The sequence below is a fragment of the Rattus rattus genome, chromosome 6, assembly GCF_011064425.1.
Source record: "Rattus rattus isolate New Zealand chromosome 6, Rrattus_CSIRO_v1, whole genome shotgun sequence".
Classification (NCBI taxonomy): domain Eukaryota; kingdom Metazoa; phylum Chordata; class Mammalia; order Rodentia; family Muridae; genus Rattus; species Rattus rattus.
In genome coordinates, this window is record NC_046159.1 from 74,883,250 (window position 1) to 74,895,998 (window position 12,749).

Below are 12,749 nucleotides of genomic sequence, written 5' to 3' on the forward strand. Positions count from 1 at the left end.
GTGTGCTTTTATAGGGAAACTGTTCATTCTAAGCCTTCTTTTAGATTTTTTTTTGTTGTGTTGTTGTTGCTTGATTGATTTTACTTCTTTGTTTTGGATAGTCTTTTTAAAAAGTGCATTAAATTAATTAATTAATTAATTAATTAATTTTGTACACACATGTTTGTGTGTGTTGGGCCACAGTTACCATGGCAAGTATATGTGGAAATCAGAGACAACCTGGAACTTGGTTATTTGTACCATGTGTGTTCCAGGGATTGAACTCACGCTGTTTGTTTTGCCAGCAAATGCCTTTCTTTATCTGTTGAGCCATTTCATCGGCCTTGCTTGAGATAAGGATTTGCTGTATAATGTGTGATCCTCCTGCCTCTGTCTCTTGAGTGCTAGGGTTACAGACAAGCACCAACACGCACAGCTTGTACTTCTTTGCTGGCATGTTTTCTTTGATTTGTTATCTCCTTGTATCCTGGACATATTGAGTTGTTAAGGGTTTTCCTCTTGCTGAGAATGTGAAAATAGGCACCGTTTTTTTTCTGATGAGTGTGATTTTTATAAAATGAAAAAGCTAGTGATTATGCTACATATATAGCCTTCAGAATTTTCTAAACCTATTTGATTTGTTAGCCTTTAAGATTTTTTTTTCCCCTAAACAACCTTTAATTTGGAAAATTCAGACATCTGTAAAAGTGAAAATATTACAGTAAACTCTGACAGAACCACCATCTGTACTTATTGTTTTAAAGATATATTGATTGTTTTATCTGTGTGAGTGCTTGCCAGCATGTATGTATGTACACCATGTGTTGTGCCTGGTACCTGTGGAGGCCAGAAGAGGATGTTAAATTGGGAGTAGAGTTAGATGGAATTCTGAGCTGCCATATGATGCAAGGAACCAGAATCCTTAGCCTCTAGAGAAGCAGCAAGTGCTCTGAGCCATTTCTGTAACTGAGTTCCCACCCATAACCACACTCTCATACTTTTAGGAGAATTATGCTTCCCTAAGACTGGGTCCTGTGTATAGTTTATTTTGTTTGATGTTTTAGTGAATTAATTGTGCTGAAATACTTCTAGGAGAAGAATAGAAGTTTAAAGTCTTTTGTAAGGAGGATTTATTTTTAACTGTTCTTTCTTTTTTCAGCTCTAGCCAAGAGTTTAGAAGATGCTCTGGACCAGACTGCAACCGTCACTCGGCAGACTATTACAGCCCAGAATGCTGCAGTTCAGGCTGTCAAGGCACACTCCAGCACACTGAAAACAGCCATGGACAATTCTGAGGTGCGCCACGGAAGGACTGACCTGTGAAAGAGACTGGTTGCTTCTGTGTGATATGGGGCTTTCTCACAGAGTAAAGAGAGTCTATGATGATTTTCCTTTTCTATTTTTAAATCAGAATCTTCTCACTGTGTATTTCAGTCTAGCCTGCAATTAAGGAGACCAGACTGGAAGTGACTTGTAGTGATCTTCTTGCATTAGCTTCCTAAGTAGGGACATCACAGGTGTGTGCTAGCTGAGAAAAACCTTCAGATATGTTTTAAATGACCCACAGAGCACTGTTAACAGTGTAAGGATTCAGGGATTTGTTTCTTGAGACAGGGTCTCCTGTAATTCAGACTGATAACTAAATTTACCATGTAGCTAATACATAAAGACTTGTTAGTAATGTCATCAGTAAAAGTAAATGTAATTTTTTTTCCTTAAAGAATGGGCCACATTTATTTATTTTATACATATGAGTACACTGTAGCTATCTTCAGACACACCAGAAGAGGGCATCTGATCTCATTACAGATGGTTGTGAGCCACCATGTGGTTGCTGGCAGTTGAACTCAGAAGACCAGCCAGTGCTCTTAAACACTAAGCCATCTCTCCAGCCCCTGTAATTTTCAAATTTTAAACAGTGTTTTCATGTATTTTAAATAAACTTTTATTTAATTTTATTGTTTTGCTTGAGATAGTGTCTCATATTATAGGCTGATAATGAACTCAGTGTAGCTAAAGATGAACTTGATTCTGTCTCTACTTGAAAAGTGGTAAGATTACTAGGTCCACAGTCTCACCTGGCCTAAGAGAGAGTATAGATTTGCTTTCTTTTTACTACTCCTTCTACATGGTTTTTTGTTACCTTTTGAAAGTAGTATTTATTTATTTATTTGCATCACTGTTTTTTGAGAAGGGTTCTCTCTTCATCTCCGCCTGTCCTAGAACTCACTCTGTAATCAGACCACCTTAAACTCTTACCTGCCTCTGCCTCCCAAGCACTGAGATTAAAGGTATGCGCCATCATCACATGGCCCCGCCAAACATTTCTTTAAGTAAATTTAAATCTTTAGATATGATGTGAAAATTTAAGAAATAGTAATAAAACTTCTTATATATCACAGATAAAACATTGTGTTTATGTTAGTAACTTCTGTTAAACTTAATCATTTTGATTTCTGAATTATTACTGGAACGAAGTTTCTGGAACTTGAGTTTGAGCATGTGAGAACATCTCAGGACCAAGTAGTTTAGGCTAAAGTAGAGTAAGCATGTGAATTACAGCATTAAGGCTGTGGCTCTGGTTGATCAGAAAGTGAGTTTGCCAGCTCTTACTGTGTCCCAGGATCACACGTGACGCATTGTGTGTTGTTCATCCACCAGAGAGTCACATATGACTTTAAGAGCACTTGTCTACTCTTCTAGAGGTCCTGAGTTCAATTCCTAGCAAACACAGGTAGGTATAACCATCTATAATAGGATCTGATGCCTTCTTCTGACCTGCAGTGCAAATGAATACTCAAATAAATAAGCTAAAAATAAACACTGTAATGCTTAAAAATGGCTGGTCATGGTGGCACACACCTTTAATCCCAGGCAAAAGCAGGCTAAATCTCTGAATTTGAGGCCAGCTCAGACAGGGCTGTTCCAAAATTAAAAATGTCTCCGAAACAAAAACTAAATAAATAATAAATAAATGAAAAGAAAACTTTAGTTTGAAGTCAACAGGCGGAAAGGTGTAGCTATCATAATTTAGTCAGCAAACTGGGAAAGCAGTTAGATGTTGGTCATGCTCATTACATGGGTGTGGGAGGGCTGAAATGTCCTTGGTGTCAGGGATGCACTGGATGAATGTTGTTCAGAGGGATAGCAGTTGGTGGCTTTGGAGTAGAGCAGCATTGGAAGAGTATTACCCTCCAGGAGAAGGTACACAGCTTCCTACTGAAGAACCCTTACAGAATCAGTTAATGAAGATGAGGGGTTAGGCCTATTATTATAAAAATCTGTAAACACAGTTGTGAATTGTTTTAAATACTACTTTTTAAATTTTTTTCATTGAACAAACCTGTTTTTATTTGTTTACTTTTTTGTTTGAGACAGGGTCTCCTGTATCAAAGGATGGCCTTGAACTTGTTGTGTAACTGAGGATGACCTTTACTTCTGATTCTCCTGTCTCTACATCTTGAATGTTGGATTTGCAGGCATGTGCTACTGTGTCTGGTTTTATGTGCTGCTGGGGATGGAGCCCCAGGCTTTGTGTATGCTAGCAAGCACCCTGCCAATTAAGTAGAATCCCTGACCACATTTTAAGATTTTATTTTATTTGTCTGAGATAGTCTTACTGTGTAGTCTCAACCAGTTTCAAAGTTGTGATCTTACTGTGTCAACATACCATTGTGCCCTCCTATTTTTAGAGGTTGGTTGGTTGGTTTTTGCTTATTTTGAGGGGGGATAGTATCTCACTATATGTGCCTATTTTGCCTAGAAATCACTATGTACACCAGACAAACTTGTCCTTGTGCCTTAAGTTCCTGAGTGTTCAGATCACCATGCCTGGCACATCTTTATAAATGTTAAAAATGCATTCCAACTTCTGGTTGTTTAGTAAAGCTGTATGTGGACCTGGGATCTATAATATATAACATCCTTTTGTTATTGTGTGTCTGTGTGTATGTATGGTGAGTGTGTATGAGTATGGGTATGTCCTTGTCATGGTGCATGTATGGCGGTCAGAAGACAACTTAAGGAATCAATTCCTTCTACTTTTACTGAGCCAGTGTCTCTCTTGTCAGTATCTTCTTGTCAGTATCTTCTCTAGGCCAGGTTCCCCATTAGCTTTCAGATGATTCTTGTGTTTCTGCCTGCTGTCTCTGTAGGAATGCTGGTATTACAGATGTATACCACTGCGTCTAGCTTATTTATATAGATTTCAGGGGCAAAATTCAGGTTGTCAGGTTGTGTGACAAACTCTTATCTGCTACACCGTCCTTCTAGTCCCCAAGTTATTTTTATCAGCATAATGCTGGAAAATAGCTGCATTAGGGGGCCTTTTCTCTCTGACCTCTGCAACCAGGAGATACATCTTTGAAGTCTATTAGTATCGTTTATGAAGAATTCTGTAATAAAAGGCAAGGTTTGTTTTTCCATATTGCATTGTAGTACTTGGGTATCGTTGAAATGTTTGTGCTCATCAATATTAATATGGGTGTTTATTAATCTTATCACTAGACCTTAGTTACTATTTTATACAATTTTAAGTATTTTTTCAATGTGTTGTAAAGGAATTTCTTTGTAATGTTTGGAGTTAAGGATTTAAAAATTGGTTCTAAGAAGCTCATTAGATTGTCACAGTGGTCCAGTGCAATAAAAGTTATTTCTTTCCTAAGAGCATTGGCTTTTAAGTTCTCCATTGGTAATCGATATGCCCTTAAAATGGAGACTATATTAGATGTCAGTGGGACTTCCTGGAAAATGGGTGCTGAAAGAGAGTCCTGAAGTCAGTTGTGTTGTCTCATTTTAGAATACCCTGTAAAGAGCACGCTGGCTGTACTTGTGTCTGATTTTCCCCCTGAATTTAATGGCACAGAATTCTGCATTAATCTTGACCTGTTGTTGTATGACTGAGAGCGGTTATAATTTAAAATTTTGTTTAGATTGCAGGTGAGAAGAAGTCAGCCCAGTGGCGAACAGTGGAGGGTGCGTTGAAGGAGCGAAGAAAGGCAGTTGACGAAGCTGCTGATGCCCTTCTCATAGCCAAGTAATTACTTACGGACTTTAAGATGTAATTAGGGCCTCTTCTGGTGGCTTTCTTTGGGCTGGACTTTCTCTGTGCTGTCTTTACAAATGAAAAAGAAGCAGAGAAACCATTCCCTCACTTCACCACCAGTGTATACTCTGAGCTGGCCCTCGGAAGATTTAAGAGGATGAACTATATGAAGGACAATTAAGCTAAAATAAAATGAGTAGAAGTTTAATCTAAAGGAACTCATATGAAATTCAGGTTTGCATTGGGTTAGTGCTTAGATTATATGTGTCTACACAGTTATCACAGTTTTGTTCTAATTTCCACATTTTAGTGAGGATTCTCAGTGTAATTGTATCAGAATTCAGAATATACATCATAACAATTTGCCATCACTACAAAAGCAGTTAATTTATTAAACTGTCTGCTACTTTGACCTTTTTTCCCCACAAATTGGCTTAAACCTAGTATCTTAGTTTGCTTCCTGTGTCAACATACAAACTAGTATCTTGTTTGGTCATAAAGGCTATGGCCAAAAGCAGCTTAGGGAGGAAAAGGCTTATTTGTCTCACATATCTCAGTCACAGCCCATCATTGAGAGAAGTCGAGGCAGGAACTTGGAGGCAGAACTGAAGCAGGGGCCACAGGGGAATTCTGCCTACTGTTGTTCCCCATGGCTTGTTCAGCCTGGTTTCTTAATAACCCAGGGCCACCTGTCCAGGGATGGCACCCCACCCACAGTGAGCTGAACTCTTCAATCTCAGTCCTCAATCAGGAAAATGCTTCCCAGGACTGACTACAGGCCAGTCAGAGGAGATCATGTTCTCATTTGAGCTTCTTTCCTAGATAACTCTAGCTTGGGTCAAGCTGATAGAGAACACAACTAAGGTCAGACACAGAATCTGACAGAGCTCTCTTGTTCCAAAGCCCGAATTGCTCACTTCGAAACTCTTTAATAAAGTTAGTAACAATTAAACGGGGTCTTAATGTTTTTTCTTTTTTCTTTTTCTCCACAGAGAAGAGTTAGAGAAGATGAAAACTATAATTGAAGATGCAAAGAAAAGAGAGATTGCTGGGGCCACCCCTTATATAACTGCTGCAGAGGAGAAACTGCACAGCATGATAGTGGATCTGGATAGCGTGGTCAAAAAGGTGTGTTTCTGAAGTCTTTGTTATGTTTTATATTTTACAGTATCTGTTAAAGCATTTTTAAGAATTCAGGACATTGGCATCAATAGGAGAGGAGCCCTGGTCCTATGAAGGCTTTTTTCCCCAGTGTAGGGGAATGCCAGGGTGTTGAGGTGGAGTGGGTGGGTGGGAGTAGGAGCATTCTCATAGAAGCTGGGGTAAAGGGGGGAAAAGAGGTAGGAGGATGTGGGGGGGGGAGAAAGGGGATAGAATAACACTTGAAATGTAAATACATAAAATATCCAATAAAAAAAAAGGAAAAAGAAGAATTCAGGAAAATACTGATTCCTACTATATCTTTAAGTATTGGGCTAGTCAGATGGCTCAGAACTTAAGAACACTTAACAGAGGTCCCGAGTTCAGTTTCCCAGCAAATACATGGTGTTTCACAACTATCTATAATAATAGAATGTGATGTCTCTTCTGTCATGCAGGAGTGCATGCAAATAGAACACTCATATACATAAATAAATCTTTTTTTTTTTTTCTTTTCTTTTTTTCGGAGCTGGGGACCGAACCCCAGGTTTTACGCCTGCTAGGCAAGCGCTCTACCACTGAGCTAAATCCCCAACCCCTACATAAATAAATCTTAAAAGTATCATTTTTAACTCCTTTTAAACTTTGTGTCAGATGGCCGGTAGCAGCATAAGGGAACTTGCCTCTGAGTATGATGATCTGAGTTGGATTTTTGGGACTCTGTTAGTGGAGGGAAAGAACTGATTCTCTCAAGATGCTCTCTGACATTTACACACTTGCTTTCACAAAACATACTGTATTAAAAAAGACAAGTTAGTTGTATTTTCTGATCTTCAGATTTCTGTGTATTGTTTGTACCCCTGCAGCTAGACTGGTTTCTTAGAGTGTAGGTCGTGTTTTAGTTGCATTTATCCAGAGACCCCTTGTATCTGCTTAGGTCCAGGCTGCTCAGTCAGAGGCTAAGGTGGTGTCTCAATATCATGAACTTGTGGTCCAAGCAAGGGATGACTTTAGAAAAGAGCTGGACAGCATCACTCCAGACATCACTCCTGGATGGAAAGGGATGAGTAAGTATAACTTTATGATCGCCATTTTCCTTCTGGATTTTAGCATCTAATCAACTAATCTAAACCTGCTTCAACTCCAGCCTTCCATCCCAGTGCTTCTAGCATGTCTCAATCAGTATGTGGGGTGTTATTTTCTCTCTGTCATAGCACAGCAGATAGAACACTGGCATTACTCTGGTAGTTCTGATCCTGGTGAGCAGAAGTTCACTAGTGTTTAATTCTATGATTCAAGATTTGATTCTGATTTGCTACTCAGAAATTAAAAGTGGAATGAGTGAATTTTTCTTTTTAAAAGATTTATTTATTTTATGTATGTGTACCTCTCTTCAGACACCAGAAGAGGGCATTGGATTCCATTACAGATGGTTGTGAGCCACCACGTGGTTGCTGGGATTTGAATGCAGGACCTCTGGAAGGGCAGTCAGTGCTCTTGACTGCTGAGCCATCTCTCCAGCCCAGAATCTGAGTGATTTAAAGTGATGTTTTAACATTAACTGTATTAGTATGTGTTTATATACTTACTCAAATCATATAATATTTAAAAATCTTTGGAATGGATTAGTTAAGGTACACTTGAGAATTCACTTAGTGACCCCAGCTCTTCCAGGCTATTCTCAAGTTCATTACTGTCCTGTCTCAGCCTCTCCAGTACTGGGGATTACAGGCATTCACTGCTGGGCACAGCACACTAGCTGGAAAACCCATTCTTGTGAGATTACGAAATTGAATAAGAGAAGTGGTATGATGCCTAAGGGTAGAGAAGTTGGTTACAGAGCCAGGCATGATTGTGTGACCCTTAGTCCTAGTACTTGGGAGTCAGCAGCAGGAGCATCCAGCCTGGTTTGAAGCTAGTCTGGTCCACATAGTGAGTTCTAAGACAGCCGGGGCTACTTAGTGAGACCTTGTTAAGGTGCTACAGTCATCTGAGGGTGAAGTGATAGAGGCCATCTAGTGAATATACCCGGAACACTGATATGAATGGGAAGATAGCCAGGGGCCACTTGTTTAGCAATTGGTTTGAAGGTGCGTATATTCCTAATCCAGCACTTCAGCTCCTGTGTATTTACTTAGTAAACTTCCAGTTTACATTAAGGCTCTGTTGTATAGTAAGAGCACAGAAGAGCTAGGGGTGTAATTTAGTGGTTGAACTGTCTAGCATTCAAGAGGCCCTGGGTCAGAGCCTCAGCATTGAAAAAGGTAAAAAGGGCCTGCTATGGTAGCACATGCCTTTAATCCTACCATTTGTGGGGCAGAGGAGGTGTATCTCTCTGAGTTTGAGGCCAGCTTGGTCTATATTTCAAGTTCCAGGACAGCCGGGGCTATGTATGTAAGACCCTGACTCCAAAAAAAGGAAAAGGATGGCAAGAGGGCTCAGTGTAGAGACTTAGCTAGTATGTACAAGTCCTGAGTTCAGTCCCAGCACCAGAATGAACAAAAAAAGAAAGAAAGCTTTGAAATAGTCAAATGCGCCTTATGTGTATCAGTACAAGTGACCTGGTATTGTGTCTCTCCAAAGAGAAGACTTGGTAGTGTGGACACCTGCGCCAAGCCTAGTGGCCTGTGTTCTATCCTCAGGACCCACATGGAGGAAGGAGAGAACTGATTGTCAATAATTGTTCTCTGGCCTCCACACAGTTGCCATGGTGCACCCAAGCCAAATAAATAAATATATGTAATACTTTATAAAAAAATATTAAAAAATACAGAATAGGTTGATGCTATTGTGAAGTTTAAGGACATGTAAACTAAACTGTTACTTAAGGATACATCTTCATGTCAAGTATAAAAGTGAGCTTGGGGTCTAGAGAGATGGTTAAGTACTTAAGAATACTAACTGCTCTTTCTGAGGACCAAGGTATGTTCCCTAGCACTCATATAGTAGTTTACATGTGCAACTCCAGCTTTAGGGCATCTGATGCCCTCTTACGGTCACTGCAGGCACTTACATGCACACAGTGCTCATAAATTCATGCAAGCACACATACATTATTCTTAAAAATAAACAGGACTGATAACCCAAATCCAGAGTCCATAAGCATGTCTCCTTTATTGCTTATGCACTGTAGCACATACTATTGTATTCATGTGCCCGTTACAGTCATCTCTTACATTGTCCCAACTTAGTTTGTCCTTTGCTATAGAAACAGATACTTTTTATGAAAAATCCTTATTTTTGAATTTACACCGAGAGGTTCTTAACAAGCTTGATACTAAAGACAGATCTGGCTTGCATGCAAGCCTATACTCCCATGTATTTGAGGAAGCTGAGGCAAGAGGACTGCAAACTCCTGGGCTACAGTGTAGATCTGTTTCAAAATTAAAGGCTAAAATTTGGTTGGAGACAGATTATGTTCTAACTCCAAAATTGCCAAGGGGAAAAAGAGAGAGAGGCAAGACAGTGAGGCTGACAGCTGTCCCCTCCCTTGTCACAGGTTCATTAGTGTTTGTAATCATGATAAGGAACATCATTAAAAAAAGGAACAGCAACAGTCAGAGGGCGTGGTTTAATTTTGCACAGGTTAAATGTAAATTTAATGTAAAGTAAACTGTAATGTTTATTTAAGAAACTTATTGTGATACACCTTCATAAGACCAGCTTTCAGGAGGAAGAAGCAGAAAGATAACAATCTGAAAAGACTGTTCCAAAATTGTCCCTAAAGAAAAATGTTAATTCTTGAAGTATTTGACAGTTGGAAGTGGCCTGCCACTGGAACTCAGTATGAGGATGGAGAAATATTCTATAAATGAGTTCAGTTGACAATAATCAAAGAATTGTGTCTCCTAGTAAAGTCTAGTTGATGTGCTATGATGAGACAGTGACAAATCCCTTCTAACCAGAACAATCCTTAATGTCAGTGATTCTCTTCTTTTGAAATATTACAGCCTACCCTAGGAATGCTGTCTCTGACTCTGTAAATATAGAAAAATAAACATCTTGCTTTCTAGAAACTTCTTGGTCCTTCCGGATGTTGCTATTTAATGATGCCTAACCAAAGTGTGTGCCTTCTTTTTTCAAACTATTCTTCTCTTTATTTGTAGGTATTTCTGACCTAGGTGAGTAATTATGTAAATTTTATGTTTAATGACATTCTTTTGGATGTTGAAATACTGAACTCTTTCTGGTGTGTGTGAGTGTGTGTGTGTGTGAGGGTGTGCGTGTGTGTGAGAAAGAGAGGGGGAGAGGGAGGGAGAGAGAGTGACAATAAGGTCTTTGTTTTACTTGTTATTTCAAAGAGCTTCAAACATTAAAAAAAAAAAAAAATAGAATAACTCCCATGGATGTTTCACCCAACTTTATCAGTTATCAACCAAGGCCCAGGTTTGTCTCATCTTTTCATAGCCTTCATGTCAAATCAGACTCCAAAAATATCCTTTTCCTTTGAAATATTTTGAGGGTTCTCTAGTGTTGTTACATACGCAGTGCTTGCTCTTGCTCTCTTGCTCTCACCCTCTTCCCTCTTTGTCCTCTCTCTCCCCCTTCTCTTCATGCTCATGGCTGGCCTCTACTCTTCTCTTTCTCTACTTGTCTTTTTCTCTCTCTTCTCCCTCTTTTACCACCTCCCCAACTGCCATTCCAATAAACCTGTTCCACGTGAAAAAAATGTGCAATGCTTAAGTCTTTTTACTTATTGTATTTTTACTTACAGTATTTATTTCAAACCAAGATTCAGAGATGTCCCACACATTAAAATTACTCAGTGAGTCTCAGTGCAAAAGACTCCTTAGTTTTAGTACAAAGCAATCCTTTTATTTAAAAAAAAAATTTTTTTTTAGGATCATTTCATGTGTCTTGAGTGTTTTATCTATAGGTATCCCTACACCACTTGCATGCCTGGTACCTGTGGAGGCTAGAGGAGTGCCTTAACGTGCCCTGTAACTGCAGCTACAAGGAACTCCCTGTGGGTGCTGGGAATCAAACCCAGATCCTGTGAACAGCAGCACTGGCTGCTGTTCCTAACCTTTGAGCCATTTCTCAGCTTTGCAGAATATTTCTTTACACATACTTGTGTGCGTGTGCCTGTGTGTGTGTTGGGGGAGGGGGTGTGAGTGTGTGCCTGTCTGTACTTGTGGCTCAGAGGAGAACTGTGGGAGTTGTCTTTCTGAATATTTGTTAGGGCTAATCATAGTTGTACATAGAATGATGTTTAGTAGTGATTGTGTCTGCAGGCTGTTCTTTTAGAAGTCAATTAGTAAATTAGAAAGCCAGGATATGATGAGTTGACATTACACTGATTTGGAGTTCCTGGAAAGGGGCAGTGTATGCTGCCTCACACCTGCTGTTATGAATAATAATAGGATCCACCTGTTATTTCCATAGACTTGATAGTGCTCTAGTTGCTGGATAGTAGTTGTTAAGTTAATGCCTACCTTAACTGGAGGATTTGAATTTTGTGTTCGCCTGATAGTTTCAGTGACATCACTAACCTGATGTTACCTGTTTAGCTGGCACACTCTCCACTGACGACCTGAACGCGCTCATTGCTCATGCCCACCGTCGCATTGATCAGCTCAACAGAGAGCTAGCGCAACAGAAAGCCACAGAGAAGCAGCACATCGAGCTAGCCCTGGAAAGGCAAAAGCTAGAAGAAAAGCGAGCCTTTGACTCTGCGGTGGCAAAAGCGTTGGAGCGCCATAGAAGTGAAATTCAGGCTGAGCAAGACAGAAAGGTAGTGGAGAAGAGACTAACCTGCATTTGAAGTTAACCTGGTTTGTTCCATCACCGCCTGCTAATTGATGCCAAACCATCATTAGACTGGCGTTATGTTTTTCTTTCTTTCTTAAAGATTTATTTATTATGTATACAGTGTTCTCTCTGCTTATATACCTGCAGACCAGAAGAGGGCACTAGATCTCAGTATAAGTCACAAGCCACCATGTGGTTGCTGGGTATTGAACTCAGGACCCTGGAGGTTGGAGGTGTGATTATTCAAAGGGGAAGAAATAACTCCATTCTCCTTTGTTTGGCTATGTTATGTATGAGACATGCACACAGGGACTCACTTAGAACCTTTTTTTTTTTCTTTTTAAAGATTTATCCATTTATTATATATAAGTATACTGTAGCTGTCTTCACATACACCTGAAGAGGGCATCGGATCTCTTTACAGATGGTTGTGAGCCACCATGTGGTTGCTGGGAATTGAACTCAGGACCTCTGGAAGAGCAGTCAGTGCTCTTAACCGCTGAGCCATCTCTCCAGCCCCACTTAGAACTCTTTACTCCATCTTCTCATCAGCTCTTACACTCAGTTCACATCCACAGTAAATTCCTGTCTGTTTTCCTACCTTAGTCCAAGATACTATCCTAATAGTTTTTCAGGTTCTTGCTGTGTAACCAGGCTGGCTTAGAATTCACAGCAGCCTCCTCTACATTTTTTATTTAAAAATGGGATCTTGTTACTTAGCTGTGGCTGATAAGAATTCACGGCTATAGTGCTCCCCTTTCCTGAGTTCTGGGTTTACAGAATAAGCCCAAAAAAATTCTTTTTTTTTTTTTTGAGAGGGAAGAGTATTTATTGG

The 12,749-nt window shown here is 39.7% G+C and overlaps 1 protein-coding gene across 2 annotated transcripts in view; it reads left to right on the top strand.

Annotated features, from left to right (window-relative positions):
• Positions 1-12,749, top strand: part of Immt (inner membrane mitochondrial protein) — a 35,752-nt gene that overhangs the window by 18,006 nt on the left and 4,997 nt on the right. For both annotated transcript variants that reach the window (XM_032906361.1, XM_032906360.1), the window contains 6 exons: positions 1,139-1,275; positions 4,911-5,014; positions 6,016-6,151; positions 7,101-7,230; positions 10,270-10,284; positions 11,674-11,897. In XM_032906361.1, coding sequence (XP_032762252.1) covers positions 1,139-1,275; positions 4,911-5,014; positions 6,016-6,151; positions 7,101-7,230; positions 10,270-10,284; positions 11,674-11,897 — 746 coding nt within the window. The remainder of the gene's footprint in view (positions 1-1,138; positions 1,276-4,910; positions 5,015-6,015; positions 6,152-7,100; positions 7,231-10,269; positions 10,285-11,673; positions 11,898-12,749) is intronic.